The sequence below is a fragment of the Vicugna pacos genome, chromosome 3 (assembly GCF_048564905.1).
Source record: "Vicugna pacos chromosome 3, VicPac4, whole genome shotgun sequence".
NCBI lineage: Eukaryota > Metazoa > Chordata > Mammalia > Artiodactyla > Camelidae > Vicugna > Vicugna pacos.
This window is the reverse complement of record NC_132989.1, coordinates 2389183-2415667: the sequence shown is the minus strand read 5'-3', so window position 1 is coordinate 2415667 and position 26485 is coordinate 2389183. Positions and strand designations below refer to the sequence as shown.

At 49.7% G+C, this 26485-nt stretch overlaps 1 protein-coding gene across 1 annotated transcript in view; it reads right to left on the bottom strand.

Annotated features, from left to right (window-relative positions):
* Positions 1 to 24850, bottom strand: part of OBSCN (obscurin, cytoskeletal calmodulin and titin-interacting RhoGEF) — a 161854-nt gene extending 137004 nt beyond the window's left edge. Inside the window, exons 1-8 of the mRNA XM_072952458.1 lie at positions 23863 to 24850; positions 22390 to 22659; positions 21867 to 22127; positions 20801 to 21109; positions 20073 to 20339; positions 19068 to 19349; positions 18077 to 18352; positions 17105 to 17380 (exon numbers count right to left, since the gene is read on the bottom strand). Of these exons, the coding sequence (XP_072808559.1) occupies positions 17105 to 17380; positions 18077 to 18352; positions 19068 to 19349; positions 20073 to 20339; positions 20801 to 21109; positions 21867 to 22127; positions 22390 to 22659; positions 23863 to 24850 (2929 nt within the window). The remainder of the gene's footprint in view (positions 1 to 17104; positions 17381 to 18076; positions 18353 to 19067; positions 19350 to 20072; positions 20340 to 20800; positions 21110 to 21866; positions 22128 to 22389; positions 22660 to 23862) is intronic.
* Positions 24851 to 26485: the final 1635 nt, after the last annotated feature.

Below are 26485 nucleotides of genomic sequence, written 5' to 3'. Positions count from 1 at the left end.
GCCTTGCATTTCTGGACTATGACTTTCACCACAGTGTGCTGTCAATGTTCCTCCTGATACATGGCTCAATTGATTTCGATAATACGTTATTTCAGATTTTGGCCTCGATATCCATAATAGATTGGTCTGTAATTTTAATTCTTATTACTGTCTTTGTCAGATATTGGTATCAATGTTATGCTGGCTATAGGAAAGAAACCACAGTGTGTCTCATTTTTCTATTTTCTAGATGAAACCCTTCGAATACGGATTTTCTTTCCAAAGGACTTCATACAATTCGCCACTGGAGTCACTGGGCTTAGATCTTTCTCTATGAGAAGATTTACTATTATGGTTCCAGTTACTTAAAAGGTTATAGGAAAATTGGAGTTGTCGAATGCTTCTTGTGTCACTTTTTACATAGTTTTCTAAGAATTTGATCAATTTGTCAAGCCTTTCCTATTTATTGCCAGGAAATAATTTGTCATATTCTCCTAAAATACCATTTTTAAAAGATATATAATACATTTCTAATATCTATATACACCTAAAAACCACCGAATACAGATATAATACCAAACTGCCACGTGGTGGCACCGAGAAGTCAGTGTGTGACTACAGCCCACATTTATTTGGTATCAGGACTCTCCCTCCTAACAAAAGGAAAATACACTTACTTCTCATCCTTCCCTACAACCAGCCAGGGAGACACAGACACACACGGACCATTAGGAAATGTTATGAAATAAACACTTCTTCACCAGCCAGGGGCTGTTACTGCAGTAACTGGTCTTTAACAAGGCACGCTGGCACAGGAAAAGCTGCCACGCCTCTACACGTCTGAATCTATAAACCAGACTCCAAGAGGAGCTCTGACATCGGATGTTCTAGCAGAAGACAAAAGGAAAACAACATTTGCTTTAAGAAGAGAGTTCCAGCCCTCACATGTGCAAATCCCAGGCACCTGTCTGCCAATCCTCTGGGCTCTCTTTACTCTGCACATGCATTGCAAGAAAAATGGGTCTAATTTTGCTACATGTAGGTGCACAGATAACTTCTGTATCTGTGTGCAAGCAGGAAAGGGTGTCCAGAACTGAAACTTTGATAATCCAGCCTTGAGGTAAATCCAAGTACAACTGTGTGGCAGAAACATCCCCTTATCCTGGTTTAATGAAATTCAAACATCTCTTCCTAGTGTGAACCCACATGAGTGGCTGGGTGAGGGCATCTGGGAGCAGCCAGGACACTCTGGAACACATACCTGCAGCCGAAAGACATCTGGTCTACCTCAGACTCCAAGTAAGACAACACCAGACATCCAGACACCAAAGAATACCCAGTAGGTTCTGGGAAGAGGCTGGGAACTTCTGACTGTGCATTACTGTGTGAAAACATCTCCCGGGGTTTACAGGAACACCTTTCTCTCTTTTCTTCCCACCCTGTTCACTCAGCCTCTCTTGGCCCAGCCATGGGTTTGAAAATGGGAGGTGGAGGACAGAGGCTTGGAGAGATGAAGTCTAGTGGAAAAAGCACTGGGTCTGTCAAGGGTGCAAGCCAGTCCCATCAGCTCCACGCCAGGCTAAGTTACTACCTCCTAGAACTGACCTGTGACGCCCAGGCGGAAGGAGACCCTCTGGCCCCCGGCCTCACAGCTGTACTCCCCGGCGTCCGCCTTGCCCGCCTGCTGCATCACCAGCCTCCGGGTGCGGCCCGCGGCCTCCACACGCACTTTGGAGCTGGAGCTCAGCTTCTTGCCGTCCTTGTACCACGTCACCTCCGTCTGGGCCTGGGCCACCTCGCAGCTCAGCGTGGCACTGGCCCCCGCCACGGCCTGCACTTCACTGTGCGCCGGCTGCTCCTTGGCAAACACCAGTGAGGGCTCTGGGCACAGAAAGGGACACACAGTGTCAGAGACACAAAACTGGTACAGGCCTGTGTCACAGAGACCAAAGCTTCAGAGTTCAATAAATTTTCTCCGTGGAGCCAGCGATGTCATGTGCCCAGTAGGGTACAAGGGTTGTATTTACACACACGTCTCCGGTGTCATAACCTCAAGTGTACATTTTCGTGATGTTCTGACTCAAGAGCAATTCCTAAGGCTGAAGGAAGGTGGCCAGGGTTACTCTAGCATCTGTCACAGCTAGTTTCTTGTCTTTCCCATGTGACAGTCACTTCTTGTGGGCAGGCAGGGTTATTCACTCCTGTAACCCTAGAGCCAGGCATTCAGTATGAACACCATAACTATTCTACATTTTTCTAGGTATAATTCACATGTGAAGTGTATAATTCATTTACACAGCTCAGTGAAGTTTAGGAGTACCTATCTGTCCCCACGTAACCCAAAACATACCAACAAACAGAACATTTGCAGCTCCCCATCCACGACTGACCACTCTCCAAAAGGTACCGCTGTTCTGACCTCTATCACCATCCATTACTTTTGCTTGTTCTTTGATTTCACATGAATGGAGTTACACATTATATGCCCTCTGGGTCTGTTTTCTTTCACTCAACACAATGTCTATAAGATCTGTCCATGGTGCTGTATGTGGCAGCAGCCTGTTCTTTCGTATTGATGTACAGGATTCTGTCATATGAGCACCACAGTTTACTTTTCCTTTTTCTCCTGTGGTTCATTTGGGTTATTTCCAATATGGAGGTATGATGTGCAAAGTTGCTGTGAGCATTCCGTTATGTATCTTTTAGGGCACAAAGAACTGTTGGCACATAGGAGCATCTGCTTTGGGCTTTTTGCTAAAGTGGTTGTACCAACTTACACTCCCACCAGCAGTGTGTCAGAGTCCCAGGTCTCCACATCCTTCACAACAGCTGGTATCATCAATGTTTAATACTTGTATATGTCCCATTAAAGTGAAATTAATACCTAGAGGGTTTCAGAGATTCCATGCTGTAGATGCAGTCATTCATTCATTCATTCACATTCAATCATTAACGCAACTAATTTCAATGGAAGGCCCACTATGTGCAGGCACCACGGTGGCAGCTGGGAATGCTACCCATAGCTGGAAATGGGAATAACATAATCTCTGTCCTCATAGATCTTATCTTAGATTAAGGAAAAACAGACAAATGAACATATAAACGTGACAACCACTTTTGGTCAACTAAGCTTCAACAAAGGAGGCGAGAACATACAATGGAATAAAGACAGTCTCTTCAGCAAATGGTGTTGGGAAAACTGAACAGCAGCATGTAAAACAATGAAGCTAGAACACTCCCTTACACCATACACAAAAATCAGCTCAAGATGGATCAAAGACTTAAACATAAGACAAGATACAATTAACTTCCTAGAGGAAAATATAGGCAAAACATTATCTGACATACATCTCAAAAATTTTCTCCTAGAAGAAATAAAAGCAAGAATAAACAAATGGGACCTAATGAAACTTACCAGCTTCTGCACAGCAAAGGAAACCATAAGAAAAACAAAAAGACAACCTATGGAATAGGAAAAAAGTTTTGCAAATGAAACCAACAAAGGCTTGATCTCCAGAATATATAAGCAGCTCATACAACTTAATAAGAAAGAAACAAACAACCCAATCCAAAACTGGGCAGAAGACCTAAACAAGCAATTCTCCAAGGAAGACATACAAATGATCAATAGGCACATGAAAAAGTGCTCCATATCACTAATTATCAGAGAAATGCAAATCAAAACTACAATGAGGTATCAGCTCACACCACTCAGAATGGCCATCATTCAAAAATCCACAAATGACAAACGCTGGAGAGGCTATGGAGAAAAGGGAACCCTCCTTCACTGCTGGTGGGAATGCAGTTTGGTGCAGCCACTGTGGAAGAGTATGGAGATTCCTCAAAAGACTAGGAATAGACTTACCATATGACCCAGGAATCCCACTCCTGGGCATATATCCAGAAGGACCCCTACACCAAAATGACACCTGCACCCCAGTGTTTGTAGCAGCACTATTTACAATAGCCAAGACATGGAAACAGCCTAAATGTCCATCAACAGGTGACTAGATAAAGAAGATGTGGTATATTTATACAATGGAATACTACTCAGCCATAAAAACCGACAACATAATGCCATTTGCAGCAACGTGGACATTCTCCTGGAGAATGTCATTCTAAATGAAGTAAGCCAGAAAGAGAAAGAAAAATACCATATGAGATCACTCATATGTGGAATCTAAAAAACAAACAAACAAACAAACAAACAAAGCATAAATACAAAACAGAAATAGACTTACAGACATAGAATATAAACTTGTGGTTGCCAAGGGGGAAGGGGGTGGGAAGAGATAGACTGGGATTTCAAAATTGTAGAATAGATAAACAAGATTATACTGTATAGCACAGGGAAATATATACAAGATCTTATGGTAGCTCATAGAGAAAAAATGTGAATATATATATGTTCATCTATAACTGAAAAATTGTGCTCTACACTGGAATTTGACACGACATTGTAAAATGATTATAAATCAATAAAAAATGTTAAAAAAAATGACAACCACGATGCAATGCTATGGTGAGTGCTATGATGAGATAAGACAGAGTGACATGCTGGAAGGGACTAACTGGTGACAGATTTGGTGGTCAGAGCAAACCTTGCTAAGGAGTGATGTTTAGGTGAAGTGCTGGGTGATGAAAGGGAGGCAGCTCTGATGAAGCTGAGGGGAGTCATTCTAACGGAAATGAGAGCTAGGGCCAGGGCTCTCCTGAAGGCACATGTACGGTGAGTAAGGAAGGTAACAGGGAACTGCTCAGAGATACGGGCCCACAGTGGACATCTGCTTTTCCCCTCAGGACATTGCTGCTCCTGGGTATGGCATGACAATGAAAATCTGGGCATAAGACTGCTCCTATAAGACAGGAAAGCTAGTCACGCTGTGAACAGCTGGTGTGAACAGAGAGATGAAGTTAGAGGAGCCAAGCCTCCAGGGAAAAGAGACCTTGTAGAATTGAGTCCCATACTCAGCTGCTGTTCCCTCAAGACATTTGACGAGTTCCAAAGCTGCATGGGGCAGGAGTCCAAGAAGCCAAGCAGAAAACCTCTGAAAATGGGGGCAGAGTTTTAGCATCATGCATTGCCAGAGAGACAAAGATTAGAGCTGAGTGAAAAGAGACTCACATCTATAACCCAAGACTCTGCAGAATTCTTTGGAGAATTATGCCCAGGATTAGAGGCAAACTAAAGATAGATGGCCTTGATCAAAACTGCAGTGCAAAGTGAAGTAAGCCAGAAAGAGAAAGAAAAATACCATATGAGAGCGCTCATATGTGGAATCTAAAAAACAAAAAAACAAACAAACAAACAAACAAAAATAAAGCATAAATACAGGACAGAAATAGACTCATGGACAGAGAATACAGACTTGTGGTTACCAGGGGGGTGGAGGGTGGGAAGGGATAGACTGGGATTTCAAAATTGTAGAATAGATAAACAAGATTACACTGTATAGCACAGGGAAATATACACAAAATTTTATGATAAATCACAGAGAAAAAATGTGACAATGAGTGTGTATATGTCCATGGATGACTGAAAAATTGTGCTGAACACTGGAATTTGACACAACATTGTAAAATGATTATAAATCAATAAAAAATGTTAAAAAAAACTGCAGTGCAGGGGGAGGGTATAGCTTAAGCGGTAGAGTGTGTGCTCAGCATGCATGAGGTCCTGGGTTCAATCCCCAGTACCTCCGTTAAAAAAAGTAATTAAATAGACCTAATTACCTCTCCCCTAAAAACAAACAAAACAAAACAAAACAAAACTGCAGTGCAGCCTTGAGCCAGTGCAGTCCTGGAATAGACTTAAGTTCTTTGTCGTTCTCTCCCTCTCCAGTAAAAGAAAGGCTGATCCTGTTTTTGGAGTAAAATAGCATCATCCCTGTTCAAAAGTCTTCCCTCACTATGTCTGACAGTCAACTGCAAATTTGCTGGCATGCCAAGCAAAAAAGTGAACAGAAATTTCAAAAAAGGTGGTGTCAGATGATCAGTTTTGTGGCTATCAGATCAGGATACAACCATGATAATATTTTTAATATGAAAGAAAGAAAATAGATCAAATATGAACATTTTACTACAGAGTCTAGAATCTACAGACTCTATAAGAAGTTGAACAAACGAAAATTATAAAACTGGAAAATACAATAACTGAAAGTAAATACACCATTAGTGGGTTTGACGACAGGTTAGATAAAGAAGAACAGAAGATTAGTGAATTGGAGATAGATTGAAAGATTATATCCAAGACTAAAGCAGAGATAGAAAAAGAATTAAGAGTTAGAGAGAGAGAGACACATGTGAGAAACCATTTTCTATGGTGTTTCCTCAACCATACTCTATATTCCATGGCTAAGGAAAGACAAAAATCCACAGACTCAAAATGCTCTGCATCTCTAACCAGTATGAATACAAAGAAAACCACACCAAATTTCATTGATATGAACTGCTGAAAATCTAAATCAAAAACAGTATCTTAAAAACAACAGGATAAGGAAAAAAATGATCCTTGCGAAAACATAATAAATCTGACAGTTGATGTTCCCCTCAAAAATACGGAATCCAGAAGACAATGGAATAATCCCTTTAAAATGCATTTTTTTAATATGGGGTGGGGGGTGGTGCTAAACTATGATTTGATACCCAGAGAAAACAGCCTTGAGAATTTAGGGCAAAATAGGTATGTTTTCATACAAGCAAAAAAAAAAAATCTAGAGCACCAGCAGACCTGCTAAAATACATACTAATGGGAATTCTTTAGACAGGAAAAATTAACAATCCCAGAATACTGGGCCCAAATCCTGGCTCTGTAGTTATCTGGCTGTGTGAATTTTGGCAAGTTATGAAATTTCCTTGTGCCCTTATCTTAAAATGGGAGTAATCAGAATTACTCTGCCTGAGGTGGCTGTAAAGTTTACACAAGTAAAAAGACAAGAAGTACTTCATCAACTCTGGCCCTTGGCATGTAATTGATACCTGCTAGTTGCTATCTGGGAGGTTTTGTGAGAAAACAGGATTCTAGGTGGCACCTCCACACCCCTCAAACTCCCTAATAATTAACTTAAGGAACATAAGAAGGACCTCAAGTAACCCATCTGTGACATCCACGTAGAAGACCTTCTGGTCCCTGGCCTCACCGCTGTACTCCCTAGCATCCACCTTGTCCACCTGCTGCACCACCAGCCTCTGGGCACAGCCCTTGGCCTCCATACACACTTTCAAGCTTGAACTGAGCTTCCTTCCCTCCTTGAACCTCATCATCTCTATCTGGGCCTGGGCCACCTCACAGCTTAGCATGGCACCAGCCCTCACCTCAGCGTGTACTTCCTTGCATGTTAGATGCTCCTTGGCAAACACCAACATGGGCTCAGGAAGGAACACAAAGGGACATTCAAATTTCTATAACTGGGGAAGGAGATTCCTTCCAGATCTCAAAACCATGATGCCTTGGTCACAAGTCTGCCCTCTTCCAAGCCCTCTCAACACAGAGAACCTCACACTCAAAAAATGCACAACACTGGGAACAGGTGAGTCCTCCTAGTTCAGTAATTTTTAGGTTGGCATATGTTACAATTCAAGATCTGGCATCTACGTATCAGCTGTGACCTCATACTTATCCCAACAAAGGGAGCTATAATTTGTGGCTGACACATCAAAGCATAGGTATTTTCAGGAAGAATTTCTTACGTGATGTCACCAAGAACAGGCAATAACCCTGAGTCACAGGAACACGAATATGCTATCACAGTCTACAACTTCTAGCAGGCCAGTCACCATTGGTATGACCAAAACCTTGGCCTTGGGATCAGATGCTGTTTTTTATTAACTTGCTTCATTTGTTTCACATCACATTACTCTAGGAGCCATTCTGTTACTCTAGACTAGATTTTCTTCCTTATGAAGTATATCCACTGGTAATTCTTTTAGCAAGATTTTCTGAACGGCACATTCACTCCATTTACTTTCTGAAAGTGCCTTTATTTCACCTTGACTTTTGAATGATAGCTTAGCTGGATATAGAATTCTAGGTAGATAATTATTTTCCCTCAGTGATTTGGAAATTATGCCATCCTTTCTCTGCTCTTTATTGCTGTTGAAAAATCTATAGGAAGGATAACTGTCATTCCATAAATCTTTTTTTTTCTGTTTTTAAGGTTTTTAAGATCTTCTTTTGGCTTTTGGCTTTCTGCAGTTTCCTATTATGTGTTTAGCTGTGAATTTGTTTTCTTTACATTTCCCATTATTTCTTGTGAATCTTGAAGTTTAGGATTCATGCCTTTTACCATTTCTAAAACTTCTCCACATGACTTCTTTCACTACAAATGTTGTGTTTCCCACTCATGAAATTTCTTTTTTTTTTTAATTGACGTACAGTCTGTTACAATGTGTCAATTTCCGGTGTACAGCACAATGTCCCAGTCATGCATATACATACATATATTTGTTTTCAAATTCTTTTTCATTAAAGGTTATTACAAGATATTGAACAAAGTTCCCTGCGCTATACAGAAGAAATCTCATGAAACTTCATTTGTTTCTTTAAATCTGCCTGTTCTCTTTCCTAATGTTTCACTTCTTCTTATGTTTTCAAATCTTCCATTTATCTCTTTAGTCATTTTAAGGAGACAATTTCAGATACTCTTTCAGATTGTCGTTCTATCATCTGAAGTTCCTGGTCTAATCTTGCTCTTATTTGTAACTTCCAACTCTCATTTATATTGAATTGTTCCTCTGGTGCTTAGATTTTTATTGTTAAAGCATCTTCAGCAGGGTTTCTTTAATTGACGGTAACTACGTATGGCCTGGGTAGTGGCTATATCCCTCCTGAGTGTCTTACTTCAGGAGTATCACTGGCCTGGAACCCTGTTTGTAGGTTAACTTCTCAGTCTGGGATCTCAATATTATAAATTCAAACTCCAATCCAGAGTGAAAAACAGGTTTCCATTTCCTTTCCCTCCCAAGCTAAGGGAGACAGACAAGCACCTTGAAGCCTCCCTGGGTCATAGAGAGATTGCTTTTCTGGTCCATCTCTTCCTTAACGATGTGGGTCTACAAGGTTCCCAGATTTGTATAGGGTGGTATCAGTTCCACTTCCTCAACTCTCTTGAACCAAAGTTCCCACTGCTTATTTACAAGTCAAATGCAGGTCCCTGGAACCAAAAACCCCACCACAGCATCTGAGCACCAACTCATCACTCACTGCTTGTCTTCCATTCCAACTTAACTTCCAGCACCTGGAAATTTCCCCTTTTTTCCTTGCCAGTTCGATTATTAACTTACCCTGACTTTGCTACATTCTGTCCACAGAGGAAAGGCGATGTGAGGATACAGCCATCTACAAGCCAGGAAGAGAGCCCTCACAAGAAATGGACCATGCTGAAACTTTGATCTTTGACTTCAGCTTCCAGAATTGCAACAAAATAAATTTCTGTTGTTCAAGCCACACAGCTAGTGGCATTTTGTTACAGCAGCCTGAGCTGACTAATACACTGGGTAAATAAAACAGACTATATCTCTCCTCTTGAATTCTTTAAAATATGTTTCATAGTTAAAAGCAAGAACCATCACATTGTCTGATGAGGTTTTCAATGCACATGGAGATAATAAAGAAGATAACAAACAACATAAAGGAAGGAAGACAAAAGGACCTATGTGAGTTCTACATCTCAACTGAAGTAGTAAAATATTGATTCTAAGTAAATGCTGAGGAGTTGAGTATGTTTAGTGCAATTCCTAGGGTGATGACACAATAATACATACAAATTCAGAATAGATTAATTAAAATGGAATACTAAAAACATCATGAATAACCCAAAAAAGGCAGGGAAGGTGAAAGAGAAACAAAAGGGAGGAAAAACAGAAATAAATAATAAAACGGTAGACCAGAATTCAAACAAATCAATTATTTCATTAATAAGTAATGCAGTTGAAACACACTGATTATAAGATGGGTAAAAATGACTCAGCTTTATGATGTCCACAGGAAACTCACTTCAAATATGTGTAGGTAGATTTCCCGTCAAGATGGTGGAGTGGTAGGACCACGAGCTCACCTCTCCTCACAACTACAACGAAACCACAACTGACTGCCAGACAACCATTGAAAAAAAGACTGGAACTTAGCAAAGAAGATCACTTTCAACTGGAAACATAAAGAGAGAACCACAGCAGGATGGTAGGAGGGGCGTGCTCGTGATATAATTGGGCCCCATACCCCACCGGGTGGTCAGCCCATAAGCTGAAGAATAATTAAATCACAGAGGCTCTCCCATGGGAGTGAGAGTTCTAAGCCCCACGTCAGGCTCCCCAGCCTACGGTTCTGGCTTTCGGAGGAGGAGACCCCAGGACATCTGGTTTTGAAGGCCAGTGGGGCTTAACTCCAGGAGCCCCAAGGGAGTGGGGGAAACAGAACTTCACTCTCTTGGGAAGCATACATAGAATCTTGAGTCCAAAAGCAGAGGCAGTGATTTCATAGGAACCTGGGCCAGGCCTGCCTGCTGGTTTTGGAGGGTCTCCTGGGGAGACAGGGGATGGCTGCAGCTCACCCAGGGGACACAAAAGCTGGTGGTGGACATTCCAGGAGTGTTCACCTACATGAGCTTTCCTGGAGGCTGACATCTTGATTTGATCATTAGCACCAAGACCCAGCCCCACCCAACAGCCTGTAGGCTTAAAGACTGGGTAGCCTCAGGCCGAACAACATACAGGGTGGGAACACAGCCCCCATCAGCAGACTTCCTGAGCCACAAAGTCCTCTAGACGGAGCCTTCCCCTACCCCACCCCTCCTCCTGCCAAGGTCCAGGACCAAGCCTCACCCAACAGTGGGCAGGCACTAGTTCCTCCTGCCAGGAAATCTGCATAAGCCTCTAGTCCAGCCTCATCCACCAGGGGCAGATGCCAGAAATAACAAAACAACAATCCCAAAGCCTGTGGAAGGACTCCACAAAAACAGTCCAGAATCTATATTTGGACTGGATGGACCCTGGCCCTTGGGTGACAAGAGAAGAGTGTACTGCTGGGATGCATACGACCTCTCCCGCAGAGGGCCATCTTTCCAAGGTCGAGAAATGCAGCTAAGCTACCTAAAAATACAAACAGGAAGATAAACAATATGAAGCGGCAGAGGAATATCTCCCAGGCCAAGGCATAAGATAAAATCCCAAAAGAAGAAATAAATGATGAGGACATAGGCAATTTATCTGAGAAAGAGTTCAAAGTAATGATGTCAAAGATGTTCAGAGACCTCAAGAGGAATGTAGATGCACAGAGTGAAGTTTTTAGCAAAGAGTTGGAAAATATAAAGAATATCAGAGTGACTCACAGACACAGAATACAAACTTGTGGTTGCCAGAGGGGAGGATGGTGGGAAGGGACAGACTGGGAGTTTGAAATTTGTAGATACTGATAGGCATATGTAGAATAGATAAACAAGATTATACTGTATAGCGCAGGGAAATATATACAAGACCTTGTGGTAGCTCACAGTGAAAAAGAATGTGGCAATGAATATATGTATGTTCATGTATAACTGAAAAATTGTCCTGTACACTGGAAATTGACACAGCATTGTAAACTGACTATAACTCAATAAAATAAAATTTAAAAAATAATAATTAATTAAACAAATAAATAAACCTAATTATCTCCATCTCCCCAAAACAAGAATAAAATACTCAGCAACAAACTTAATGAAACAAGCAGAAGTACTGTACACTGAAAACTATAAAACATCATTAAAAGAAATTTAAAAGACTAAAACAAATAGAAAGTCATCTCATATTTGTGGATTAGAAGACTAATATTGTTAAGATGGCAATACTCCTCAAATTGATCTACACATTCAATGCAAAGCCAATAGAAATGCCAGCTGCCTTTTTTTTTTTTGCAAAATTTGATAAGATGATCCTAAAATCATTGTGGAAATGCAAGGGACCTCAAGGAGCCAAATCAATGTTGAAAAAAAAGTTAAAGGAGTCACACTTCCCAATTGCAAAACGTACCACAAAGCTTCAGTAATCAAGACTGTGTGGTACGGACATAAGGATAGACAGGTAGACATATATATCAATGGAATAAAATTAAGAATCCAGAAATAAGTTCTTAATCAATGGTTAATTGATTTTCAACAAGGATGCCAAGAAAATTCAATGGTGAAAAATTCTTTTCAACAGATGGTGCTATGACAACTGGATATCCATATGGAAAGGATGAAGCTGGACTCCTACTTACATCATACACAAAAATCAACACAAAAATGAATCAAATACCTAAATATAAGAGCTAAAACTTAAAAAACTCTTAGAAGAAAACAGATGTCAATCTATTTGACCTTGGATTAGGCAATGGTTTCTTAGATGTGACACCTAACACACAAGCAACCAAAGGGGATAAACTGGTCTTCATCACAATTTAAAAATTTCTGAGCATCAAAGGATACCATTAATGAAATGAAAGGGAGAAAACATTTGCAAATCATATATCTAATAAGGCTCTAGTATTCAGAATATATGAAGAACTCTTACAATTTGATAATTAAAAGATAAATAACAATTAAAAATAGGCAAAGGATTTAAATAGACATTTCTCCAAAGAAGATATACAAACGCCCAAATGCACATGAATAAATGTTCAGCACAATTGGTCGTAAAAGAAATGTAAATCAAACCAATCAGATACTACCTCATACACAACAGGATGGCTATCATCAAATAAATAAACCAAAAATAACAAGTGTTGGTAAGGATGTGGAAAAAAATCGAACCTTCAAACATTGCTGTTGGAAATGTAAAATGGTGCAGCCACTCTGGAAGCCCCTCAGGAAGTTAAACACAAAATTATTATATGACTCAGCAATTCCAAGAGAACTGAAAATATATGTTCACACAAAAGCTTATATAAGAATATTCATAGTAGCACTTTCACAACAGTCAAAAAGTGGAAACATCTGTCCATTAGCTGATGAATGGATAGACAAAAAGTGATATGTGCACACAAATGAATATTACTTGGCCATGAAAAGGAAAGAATTATTAACACCTGCTATGGCATGGATGAACCTTGTAAACATTATGCTCAGTGAAAAAAGCAGATACAAGCACCCACATCTCATATGATTCCACTGAAAGGAAATGTTCAGAAGAGTCAAATCCACAGAGACAGAAAGTGGATTAGTGGTTGCCAAGGATGGGAAAGGCAAGATGGAAGTGACGAATAGTGGGAGCAGGGTTGCTTTTTGGGAGTCATGAAAATGTTCTAGCATTAGACTGTGGTGTGGTTGCACAACCTGTGAATATACTAAAACCCACGAAATTGTATACTGTAAATGATGAATTTTATGACATGAATTACTCAGTTTTTAAAAAATCAGTCAGTGTAATCCTCCATATTCATAGTCTAAAGTAGAAACCCCATGATTCCATCAACAGATGCGGAATAAAGCTCACCCAGGACAGTTCGGGACTGCATTTGACCTCAGGAGGCCGAGCTCCCTGTGGCGCGAGGGCTCCGTGCTCTGCCTACTGCAAGAAGGCTTAGAGAGGTGAGTCAACAAACCTTCACAAGCTGATTCATCGCACAGGCTAGTTTTAAATCAGCTTTTACAGGTTTCCTTTTTTAAAATTTAAGTGCAGGATGAGGCTGAAATAATGAAATTCCCAAATTTTCTGATACTTCTGTCTTATAAAAGGCCTCCCTAAGGCAAGTAAGTGGAGCAAAACCAGTTGCATGTTTAAAAGTAAAAATTCTTTTTTTTTAAAGATTATTTGGGGGGGTGCGAGGGGTAAACTAAGTTTATTTATTTATTTATTTTTAAGTGGCAGTACTGGGGATTGAACCCAGAACCTCATGGACGCTAAGCACACATTCTACCATTGAGCTATACCCTCACCCTTATAAGTAAAAATTCTTTAGGACAGAAAAAAAAAGGCAGAAGGTAAAATTAATGGATTAATGGCACATGAGAAGCCCTGCACATAACTATAATATGTCAAACTCATTCATTAGAAACTAGTAGTTTGGACTTTCCTTTGTCACCAAGGAACCCTGCTTCCCAACTCCTTCTCACTTGGGCCACAGACATTGGTCCAAGTCTCCAGAATGGGTGACAGGGCCCCAGTGGAATAAGAGTGAACAGTGTTTATCTCAACAATTGTGTATCCATTTGAATGTACATCAGAAGGCAAAATTAGCCTCTTAAATACAAACTACACAGATGCTGCGGCTAAGGGGGACTTAGATGGGCATTACAAAAGTTTTTAAGATCCAATTTAAAGAAAAATCTCATGCAAAGACCACCAGTTTGGGATGAAACCCTGGCAGCCTGAAGGGCTCCTGCTCCTGCCACACAGAACCCCACAGCCCCATGCGGAATGGCTTCACTGCCTGTCATTCAAGTGCACAACTGTGGACACAGCTGGGTGAGCCTGTGAACACACAAGCCTGTGTCCCCTGTTTAGAGCAGTGTGTTCCCAAGGAAGAGTTTGGGGCAGGCAGCACAGATGGAGCATGGTGGCTCGGTGCTGTGTGCAGCCCTTGACAAGTGCCTGCTCAGTCGAACTCCCTGGACAGCCCTCGAACTGAGGGGACCTCACTATGCCCACTATACAGATGAGAAACTGAGGTTGCACAAGACGATGTGGCTTCTCTGAGCATCAGGGCTCAGGCGCTGGAGCACACGCCACTCAACAGGACCAGGGGCTGAGCACCTGCCCCTGCCTTCTCACACCGCCATCCAGAACTTCCTGGAGACCCCGATGCACACTCAGTGAAGCGCCACCCTGTCTGACACACTTGGGTTCTTCCTCCAGTACCTGATGCCAGGGCCCTGACGTCTCGGCCTCTGTTCACCAGTCAAGCTCTTCCCTCTTCCCTTGACCTATCTTGCCCCCAGAATCTCAGCCCAGTGGCCATAATTTACAGTACCTTGAGGGGAGACAGCCCATGCCACTCCTGGAGGGGTGGGGATGGGTTTGGGGACAGAGTCCTCAGCACAGAATTAGCAGCTCTGTTACTGCCCCACTGCACAGATGAAGAAACTGGGGTGGGGGGCAACTGTATGAGGTCCTGGGGTGGCCATAACAAATGACCACAGACAGGGGGCTTAGACAACACGAATTTCTGCTCTCCCTGTTCTGGACACAAGAAGTCTGAGATCAAGGCGTGAGCTCCCTCTGGAGGCTGTGAGGGCAGATCCTTTCTGCATCTTCCAGCTCCTGGTGGCTCCAGGAATCCATGGGCTGTGACTGCACCACCCCTGTCTCTGCCTCTGTCACCACATGGCTGTCTCCTCACGTCTGTGTCTCAAATCTCCCTCTCCTTTCTCTCAAAGCCCACCCTAATCCAGGGTCATCTCATCTTGAGATCCTTACCACGATGTCATCTGCAAAGACCCCATTTCCAGTTAAGGTCATGCTGCTGAGTTTCCAGGTAGATGTGAATTTCAGGAAGACATGACATTGACAACTTGCCTAAGGTCACCTGGCTGCTAAGAGGTCCACACAGATCCCTCCACAGCCCGCCTCAAAGTGGGTGTCCAAAATCAGGGTGTAGCCACTCTGGGTGTCAGTATGGGCCAGTGCCACAAGTCCCTCAGCAGAGCCATGACAGCCACACCACCACAGGCCCACTAATGCCATCCTCAGTGTCCCACTGCTGAGGTCGGAAGGTTAGGGATTCACTTTTCCAGGCTATCTGCAGCAAGGTGCCAGTGGACCCACACAACACTGAGAGGCACAAGGGGAAATCTGCTCTCTGAATAGAAGAAAGAGCTGGTGACATCCTGAGCTGGGTAGGACTGCTCCCAGGATCCCTGCCCCATGGTGTGCATGCACCTTCTCCAGGCTATGTCACAAACACTAATCCAGGCACTGCTGTGAAGGGATTCTGCAGAAGGAATTTAGGTCCCAGATCAGTTGACTATGAGTTCATTAACAAGGTTATCCTGGGTGCGCCTGGCCTAATCATCTGAGACCTTCGAAGCAAGGGGGCTCTTTCTGGCCAAAGAGATTCGAAACATGAGAGTGAATGGACATGAGGGGCTGAGTGGAAAAGGACATGAGAGCAGCCTCTGACTGCCAGCCAGCCAGGAGACAGCCTTAGACCCAGAACCACAAGGAAATCAATTCAGCTAGCAGTTTGGATGAGCTTGGAAAATGACTCCAAGAGAACTCAGCCAGATGGCACATGGATTACAGCCCTTGAGACCCTGATAAGAGAATCCAGCCACACCACATCCTGAATTTTGACCTACAGAACTATGAACTAACAGACGAGTGTTGTTTTAAGCCACTGTGTTTGTGATAATTTGCTGTACAGCAGTGAAAAAAGGAAAAAAGCAAGCACACACACAATCTTTGTATGTTCTTCCCACCTTGAACATGATGGCTGACGCTGTGGAAGCCATCTTGTGACCATGAGGCAATAAGCATTAGAGAGATCTTCATCTCTTTCTCAGGTCAGCAGAGACATAGGCAGAGCCTGTGTCCCTGTGATGGACTTTGAGAAATTGTCCTCAGTGAGCCAAAGGATCCCTCGTCAACAGTGGGGTCTACCTCTCCACCCTCCGGGAACAAGGCCCGCCTTATGCCTGGCTCTGCGCAATAGAACGTGGAATATTCTGGGACTGGTGAAAGCAAACCTTAACAAACCCTTTTGTTAACAAACAAGCATTTACTGTTCCCTGAATGGAACCCAGCCACCACATGAAGGAGCTCAGGTGATCCACATGGAGAAAGAGGCCCTGAGAATGCAATGTACCTGGAGAGCATGGCCCCAGAGCAGAGGACAACATGGTCCCAGACATAGGAATGAGCCCAGCCAACAGCTCCAGAAGAGAGAGGCCTGCCATCCTGGCCTGCCATCCTTGCCAGCCCCCTGACTAGGACATCTGAGGCCAGGCTGGAGCCTCCCGTCCCGGCCACCATCACGTGGAGCAGAGATGAGCCACGCGTGCTGAGCACTGCTTAAATTCCTGCCCGTGGATTATTCCCCTGGGCTACTGAGGTCTGGAGCTATTTGTGTGACTGCCTGATACGGGCCAATGAGTCTGCTGCCGTCCCCCATGCTGATATGGTTCCTCCGGGCCTGTTCCTGTGAAATGCTCCAACATCTGCTTCATCAACTGACCTGTGACGTCCAGGCGGAAGGAGACCCTCTGGCCCCCGGCCTCGCAGCTGTACTCCCCAGCGTCCGCCTTGCCCACCTGCTGCACCACCAGCCTCCGGGTGCGGCCCGCGGCCTCCACACGCACTTTTGAGCTGGAGCTCAGCTTCTTGCCGTCCTTGTACCACGTCACCTCCGTCTGGGCCTGGGCCACCTCACAGCTCAGCGTGGCACTGGCCCCCGCCACGGCCTGCACTTCACTGCGCGCTGGCTGCTCCTTGGCAAAGACCGCCGAGGGCTCTGGGGACAGGGAGGGAGGGAGGGATATACGGTCAGAAGCCCTGGCAAGATGAGGTTCCCTAAGTCCTGGAGCCACAGCAGACCTAAGCTCTAGACCCCTGGCAGCCTTGGGTCCCCACCACAGGGATCCTCTGTGACCAGGTGCTGCACAGGGAACCTTCCATGGGCACAGGTGGGCCAGATGCCCCAACCCCTCCTGGGTGTGGTAGGAAGCAGCCTCAGAGCTCCGCGGTGCCCCGTGGCAGCCGTGCCCCGGAGCCTGGGCTCAGACGGAGGGCGGCGTGGGGGGGGGCAGCAGGGCATGGCAGAGTCCTTCTTGGCAGACTTAGTGGATCTGCCAAGAGAACCCAAGGCTTCTAGAAAGAACCAAGGCCTCAGATTCAGCCAGATCCAAATCGAACTTTCTAAGGACACTTTCAGCACTTTTCGGGTTTGCCCCACCTTATCTCATCTTTAAAGACGACAAGGGCTTCAAATTTCCTTCTTATCTTTTATTTTCCAGACCCACATTTTTCACCCATATGTATGTTAGTTTTGTGGGTAATTTCTTTGCCCAAATCTAGAAACAACTGCCCCCACCCCCAAGTATTCTAAGAGGAAATGAAGGGAGAGACAGCTTGGCCTTGCAAATGCTGGACAGCTGGATGCAGCCAGACCTGCTCCCCACCTCACAAGCCTGGGAGGAGGTGCACTCACCGCAGACGCGCAGCCGGAAGTCCACGGAGTCCTCTCCCACTCGGCAGGAGTAGGTGCCCTCATCCCGCGCAGTGACGGAAGCAGCCACCAGTCGGTGCCGCGTACCCTCGTCTTCCTGAGAGAAGTGCTGGCTGGCTTTGCTGAGCTCTACGCCATCCTTGTACCAGCGCACACGCGTGTGGGCCTCTGAGGTCTCGCATTCAAAGCGGGCTGGGCCCCCGGCCACAGCGTCCACACAGCCACCAGCCGTGTCCTTGTGCAGAAAAGGTGTGAGGCCTACAAGGGCACATGGGCAGGTCAGGGGGCCGATAGGGTCCTGATCGTGCACACGCCCATGCGGCTAGCAGGTGAAGGTGATGGGGGCCTCAGGATCATGCCAGACACCGGGCCCTCGACCAGACCAAGGCCCCCTCAGAGAGGCGGCCAGCCTCAGCTGCTGACTTCCAGCCACCCACCTGCCACCCACCAGGCAGCTCCCCTGCTACTGAGCAGGGCCCCCCAATGGGGTTGGTGGGGGTCCCTGGTTCCCCCTACCTACTCTTGGGGCTCACTTGAGCCTGCCCTGACTCCCTAGCCTCCTCACAAGGTTGGCCAGCGGAGTTACTCGGTCCCCTGCCTTCCCAGTAGGGTCACCTGCCTCCACCCCATTCCCCAACTGTCCCCACAAGGTGGGCTGAGCTCCCCCCCAACACCCTTGCCTCCCCCTCAGGGTCACCTAGACCTGTCTGACTCCCCATCCTCTTCACGGGGCTGGCAGAGCTGCTTTATCCCCAACCCCCACCATGGGGTCAGCATAGCCCCCAGTCCCCCAGCTCCCTGGGGGTTACCTGAGCCAGCCTGCTCCCCCACCTTCCCCACAGGGACAGAGAATACCAGCTCCTGCCGCTCAGAACCCCCAGACCCCCTGGAGCTGGAGGACAGAATGTGTGGCCCTGGCCATGGTGGCGGCCCAGAAGGGACATGGACACACACACACACGTCCCAGTGTCACCTTGCACCAACAGCTGGTAGGCAATGCGGCTCCCGTGGCTGACACACTCATACAGGCCCGCGTCTTCTTGCTTCACATCCCGCACCAGCAGTGCCCGCCGGCCGGCTGATGCCTGCACCTCGTACTTGGGGCCTGGGGGCAGCGTGTGTCCATCTTTGAGCCATGTCACAGCTGCAGCCTGGTCCGACAGCTCGGCCAGGAGCTGGGCCTCCTCGTGCAGCCGGGCCAGCACCTCCCTTGCTGCTGCCGCCGCTGCTGGACGCTTGGTCGTCAGCCCCGGGGCTGTTGGGAGCCACATACAGGTGGACAAAGCGGGTGTGGATGGAGAGGAAACGGGACAGAGGGAAAGTGGTCAGAGGAGGGAGGGGGAGGAGGCAGGAGAGTGGGATGAAGGAGCAGACAGAGGGGGTGAGGATGGAGAAGTGTGGACAGAGGGAAAACAGGACAGAGGGAGCATGGACAGAAGGGAGGGGACAAAGGAAGTGTGGATAAAAGGGGTGTGCACAGAGGAGGGTGTGGACAACGGGGCATAGATGGGGGGTGGGGAATGAGACAGAGGGGATGTGGACAGAGAAGGTATAGACAGAGGGGGAGAGGACAGAGTGGGAAGCAGACAGAAGGGAGTGGAGAGAGGCAGAGTGGACAGAGTAGGAAGGGCCAGATATGGTGGAGGGGAGTCAGAGAGGCAAGAAGACGAAACAGGACCAGAAACGGAGTAGAAGGAATCAACAAAGGGAGGAGGGGAGAAGGGAGGGGAAAGGGGGACAATCAGACAGAGAGGGAGGCTCTGTGCCCTCAGGGCTCCATAATCCCTCCCCCACTCACAGCTGGTGGCTTTGCGCACCTCATGGCCTGGCCCCACTCCAGCCAGCAGCCTGCCTGCCCTGGGAGCAGCAGCAGCTCCCCTAGGAGCCCTGAGAACTGGGGGTCTCCTATCCCACCCCCACCCCCTGGAAGAAATGGGGCTCAGAGGCGCCTCGGGGTCACAAGAAGAGGTGGCCCTACCTCGGACCTCCATGCGGATGCTGCTCTCGATGCCGTTGGCCACGAACTTGAGCTCAGCGCCGTGCAGGCTGACAGGCACCGAGCGGATGGTGAGAGTGTGCCGGGTGCCGGCACAGTGTATCACGTACACGCTGCTGGCCCTCAGGGCCTTCCCATCCAGGAACCACTCCCCTGCCGAGGCCGTAGTGAGGTCCACGGAGAAGGTCACCTCACCTCCTTCCACTGCCTCCACTGCCTTCAGAGGTGTTTTCACAGCCAGCTGGGGGGCTGTGAAATGGGGGCTTCAGGAAAGAGCTGGGCCACTGCCCCCTTCTCCTCCAATACCTGGGCCCAAATGACCCCTCCTCCAGGAAGTCCACTGGACAAGCGCACAGAGACCACGAGTGAAAGTCAGGCCCAAGATAGAGAGGGGACAAGTCAGAGCCATCTGAGATCCCCTTCAGATCCCACAAACCCGGCAGGGCGGGGCAGCTGCCCAGCCCAGTGTCTTGGGGCTGGTGGGTACAGACAGGTTCCTGGGAGCTCAAGTCCTGTCTCAGGGTCCTTCCCACAGAGGAGTCTCCAATAACATCAGGACCCTGGTCCCTCCCCTCTGCCATAAAGAGGACCCATGAGTCACTCTGGCCTCTCCAAGGCTGGGCTACACTCTGGGTCTGGGTGATTTGCAAGCAGATGGCCCCACAGGTGGTTACCAGGACGCCATGGAGAACACAACCTTCCACACTTACCCAGGTGTATAGTCCCTGGGAACTCAAGGTAGGGGCTCTGGCCAAAGGTGTTCACAGCTGACACCCGGAACTGGAACTCCCCCTCCTCGGCCACGCCGGCCACAGTCAGCTCAGGTGTGGCCACGCACTCGTCTTTGTGGCACCGGCTCCAGGTATAGGTGCCCAGTCTCTTCTTCTCCACCAGGTAGCCATCGATGGCCACAGGGCGGTCACCGTGGGGTGGCGGGGACCAGCTGAGGGTCACGGAGCTCTCCGTCTTGGCCTTCACCACAGGACCCTCAGGAGCATGTAGGGGTGGTCTCCTGGGAGCTGGGCAGAGCACAGGCCCATGTCACCAGTTGGGAGCCCCCTCCCCAAGCCCGAGGTCCAAGACCACGATGGGGGAGTGGGATTGTCACAGAAGTCCCAGCCCTTCCAGGGAGCACTTCTCTGATGATCTGGAATGGCCACAGCCCAAGGGGACCACCAACCCAAGAGGAGGCTGTGAGCCCATGGCCCCAGCCCTGACTCTGTGGCCATTTCTCTGCTTGCAGTGGAAAGTTTACCCAGTCCTTAGGGGCCACACTCGGCCCAGGGCCACCATGAACTGTCCACGTGTCCTGGAAATGAATTCTTTCCAGTTCTCAGCCTTGACCCCACCTGCGCACTGGGGTCTTGGGTTGGACACTGGTTGAGGCAGGACACAATGATGCTTCCAAAGGTGCTGAGACCCATGTGCTGAGGCTCATCCCTGGCCCCGACAAAAGGTTGACCCTGTGGGGGCCAATCGCAACACCAAAGCCCACAGAAAGAGAACGCACTCAACCCCTACCCACTGGGCTTCTAGAACAACCTGCACCTTCTACTTTGGTTCTTGGGGTGGGGGGCCACCAGGACTCCCACTTGGCAGATACCTAAGAGAGGGCATCAAATGAACCATGGGCCCCAGGGGACCAGAGCTATAACCTAGGTGGCCCCTGTCCCTCATGGCGCTCCCCCCAGCAGGCTAAAACACAGAGCAGGGCCCAGTGGACTGAGGGCAGATAAGCAGCTCCCTCCGTCTGACAGGCACTCCCTAGGCCCTTACCTGACACGCAGAACTGGGTGGATGTCCGGCAGTCCCCAGCCACAAAGGCCACCTCACCCATATCCTCCAAGCTGCACTGGGAGATGATCAGCGTGTGGCACGTGCCTTCAGCAGTGATGGCCACTCGGCCCCCGGCCACCACCTCTTTCTGGTTCCGCAGCCAGGAGACAGGGCCCTCTGGCTTGGCCAGCTGCACACAGAACATGGCTGTGTCTCCCACTCGCACAGCTGTCTTCCTTGGGAGCCTTCGGAGGAGGTTGCCTGAGGTGGGCGGAGCCAGGGGTGGGGGGTGGGAGGGGGTTGGAGCTGGTCAGACTGGACCCCTGCCAGCATGCCCTGCCCCCACCTCTTTCCTGACCCTGTCCCAGAGTGCCCGCCCTGCTCACCCCTCCCTGACCCGCCCACCGCCCCCAACCCCAACCCTGCCTGACCATCTGCCCAGTACCTAGCCACCCGCCCAGCTCCTGTGAGGCCGGGACCCCGAGCCCTGCCCGTCCAGTCTCTTGGGCCCCTGCCCGCCCACCTTGCACCGCCAGCTCGGCCACCGTGCGACTGCCCTCTGCGGTCTCACAGATGTACACAGCATCGTCATCAGAGGAGACGTTGAGCACGGTCAGCCGGCGCTCGGTGCCTGCCTCCTCGATACGGTACTTGGCGCTGGCCCACAGCCGCGTCTCCTCCTTGTACCACGCGGACTCCGTGGCTGGCAGCGGCACCTCACACCGGAATGTGGCCGAACCTTTCTCTGGCACCTCCAAGTCCTGCAGCCGCTTCTTGAAGGGAACCGAGGGCTCTGCGGGAAAAGAGCACAGGTGAGTGGGGCCGGGAGAGGGAAGGGGGCAGACCGGAGAGGCGATGGAGAGTGAGCAGACAGGGAAGTGGGGAGGGACTGGGAGGTGGGTGGCGGGGAAGGAGGCGGGCAGGGTAAGGGAGGTGTAAGACTTGGGTGGGAGCAGGGAGCCAGGACAGGGGTTGGAGGGGCTCCGGGGGCAGCAGGTGGGTGGGAGAGAAGGCAGAGGAGCTGCAGGGAGGGGAACAGAGGGAGCTAAGGGTGTAGCAAAAGAGGGAGGACAGGGGAGGGGGAACAGAATTTAAGAGCCCCCCCTCCCAAATATAAGGAGAATTCTGGAAGAGAAAGAGAGAAATGAGGCCAGTGAAGCCACAGCAAGCAGCCCCACTGAGCAGGCCCTTAATGGGCAGGATGCGGTAGGCTCACAGAGGTGAGGCCGCTGGACCTGTACCAGCCTGTGAAATCATGAAATCGCTCAACTGCATGAGCGCACTTCCCTGCAAAAATGAAGACGCTGAGGGACCCACACAGAGGCTGAAAGGCACTTTTGGAGATCCTACAGCTGGTAAAAAGTGGAAGTGGGACTCCAACCACAGCAAGAGGCTGGCCTTAGGGAACCAAGACTAAATGGCACCCCAGGAAATTCTGGTGGTGTTGCCTACACTTGCCCAGGTGCCCTGGATGAGCCTCTGCCCTGGATGAGCCTCCGACCTGGACAGGAGCCTGCAGACTGACCCAGAACCACCTTCAGGCTGCAGCCTGATGCAGCCCCAGCCTGAGGTCTCCAACAGTATGGGGTTTCTCCCTGCTCCTGCTCTCCTTCCATCTCCGCCAGGGAGACCCCCTTAGCATCCTGTAGGAGGGGTGGAGAGCCTGGGTCACCCTCAGCCTGGACAGGGCAGGCTCAGCCATTGGGCACCTTGCCTCCCCGGGGTAAGTGGTTTTGGTGACAAAGTGCTTTGCCGTATGCTCGTGTTACTCTCACAGACAATGGAACAGACTGAGGCTCATCCCATATCGCCCCCATTTTGTGGACCCAGAAAAGCAACTGCTGCCGAGACCCGTAACTACAGATTCCTCTACCAGACAGACACAGGGTGGGGAGATGGCAGCGGCCGCTAGAAGAAAAGCATGGAAGGCCTGGGGAGGGGCCCCTGCCTGTGCTCACTGCGCGCGGGGACCATGCGCCCGCCCCCAGGAGCTCACCTCGAACGACAACCAGCACGGAGCTGTAGGTCTGGCCCACGAGGTTGGACGCCGTGCAGGTGTAGAGGCCACAGTCTGACTGCTTGCAGAAGAGGATCTTGAGCACAAAGTTCTCCTGAGCATCCTCGTATACCACGTGTCGCCGGCCCTCGGCCACCAGCTGCCCATCCTTCTTCCACACCGTCTCCGGCTTGGGCTCACCCGTCACGTAGCAGCTGAGGCGTGCGTGCTTGCCCTCGGTCACCGTGCAGGTGCGTGTGCCAGCCCTGGACGGCGGCGAGGCCGGGGCGCCCTCTGCGCGCATGGCTTCGCGCCGCCGCTGCAGGTGCGCCAGGAGCATGGCTGTGGAGGCCCCCGGTGGGCTGCCCGCATCGGCGTCCGCATCCACCGTGAGCGCCGCGGCGGCGCTGGCGGCGCCCAGCGGGTTCTCGGCGTGAACCGTGTAGGTGCCGCCGTCGCGCGGCCGCGCGGCCTGGATGCGCAGCGCGCTCGCCTCGCCGCTCGCCTCCACGCGCACGCGGGGGCCGTCGGGCGCGCCCAGGCGCCGCCCGTCCTTGGCCCAGCTCACCGACATAGGCGGCGAGCCCCGCACGCGGCAGCGGAACGTGGCCTCGGCGCCCTCGCGCACGCGGATGGACGTGGGCCGCAGCAGGAAGTGCGGCGCCTGCTCGGCGCACGCCGCCACCGCATCCACCTGCAGGCCGACGGCCGCGAAGGCCTCGCCGATGGCGTTGCGCGCGCGGCATACGTACTGCCCGCTGTCTCCCAGCGCCAGGTCCAGGATGGTGAGGCGGTACAGGTCACCGTCCTGGGCCAGGCGGAAGCGAGCGCCAGCCTCCACCGGCTGCTGGTCCTTCTCCCAGCTCACTTGTGGCGTCGGGTTGCCCACAATCTGGCAGCTCAGCGTGGCGTCCTTGCCCACCGACACCACGAAGGCCTTGGGCCGGGTTAGGAAGCGGGGCGCTCCACTGAACGAGGAGTGATCCATGGTGGTGGGAGGGGGGAGGTGGGGAACCTGCAAAGTAGGGTGGCGGGGAAGGCATAGTGGGGATGAGACCCGGGTGCACTCAAGAGCCCCCCCACCTGTGCCCCACCTGGTCACTTCACCCATCCAGGGCTGCCTGGAGAACCCAGCTTAATGCAGGGTGAACGCCTCCACGTGGCCCCCCTGCCCCATCCCAGTCTCATCTCCTCCCACACACCCCATCCCTGCAGGTAGCATCACCAGATGGTACGGTGGTCCACAAGTGTAAATTTGCCTCTTTCTGGGCGTTTGGGGTTTGGCCTCACCTCCCATAATGGGCTCTTTTTAACTGACAAGAGCATCTCTTCCCTCCTCCAGGCCCACTGCCCCAAACTCAAGGTCCAGCTGAGCAACTGTCCCAAAACACCAGCACCAAGCTTGCCCTTCTCCTGTGTGGCATCTGCCATGTTGTGTCTCACTACAAAGACCTTCCCTGTCCCTCCTGGGCCACTCCAACTACCATCGGGTGTCCTGTCCCCCTCCCCACACACTGTTGCTTCCTGTGGCTTAAACCTCCAGTCTACCTGGTCTCACCCAAAGAATGGCAATTCTCTGCACCCTAACAGGGCCTGGCCGTGGAAGCTTATAGTAAGTGCCCACGTTTGGCCTGCCCCTCTCTCTGACTAAGGCACACCAGAGGTCACAGGTTCTCCACTCCAGCAGGCTCTCCGAGCCCTCTGCTCCACCTGCCCCCTTTGCACCCCATCCTCATCCCTCAGTGACTTCCCCCATCCAAGCATTTGGGATCCACTGCATGCTGTGTGCACAGCTGCTCAAACCTCCTCGCTGAGCATTGCCCGCAACGGGGAGCCTTGTACACAGAGCCTGTCCCACATACAGCACCTCTGGGCCAGGGCACACCTCACCTCTCCTGGGATCCTCCCACGTCCCCTCAACCCTTGAAGGGGTGTGATCATCAATGAGCAAAGAATGGAAATCCTGCAGCTGGTGGGGGGTTGCCCACGCCCCCTTGCTGTGAGTGTCTGCCTCCTTCCCTTGGAGACTGAAGATGGGAATGGGGAGGGGCAGGGGCAGTGCATTCAGTGATGTCTGTAGAGGTCAATCAGAGAATCCCCCAGGAGGAGAGGATGACCAGACTGGCTAACCAGGCCCAACCAGGGGACCTGCAGGTAGCGTGGTCACTCTGCAGTTCTTGGCTGTGGCTTCACTGGCTTTGGGCTCTGCCAACGGGGCACCTTGTAGGGACTGGGCTGGCACCATCAGAGCTGAAGGCCCCAGGCTGACGCTGACCTCTGCCCACCCCAGGTTGGGCCCCGCTGGCCCCGGGCACAGGTGGGTGAGATAAAGTCGGGCCTTGCCTGCACAGGGCCTTCTATATCGACAGCCAGCACAAATGGGCCCCACTGGGCCCCGGGCTGGCCCCAAGTGCCTTAACTCTCTTCACCCCAGGAGCCGGGCCTTCAGTGTGGGCTGCCCACCGGGGCAGTGTTCCCAGGCCCTCTGGCTCCTCGTCCTGTGATTCAGGACCTAATCCTGTTAATCCCCCCCAAGGAGGTGAGCCGGGACCGTCCTGCTGACTCACTGTGCAGTCAGCGCCTCTGTTCTTTATCCACACCGCACCCCCACGGCCTGGCTGGG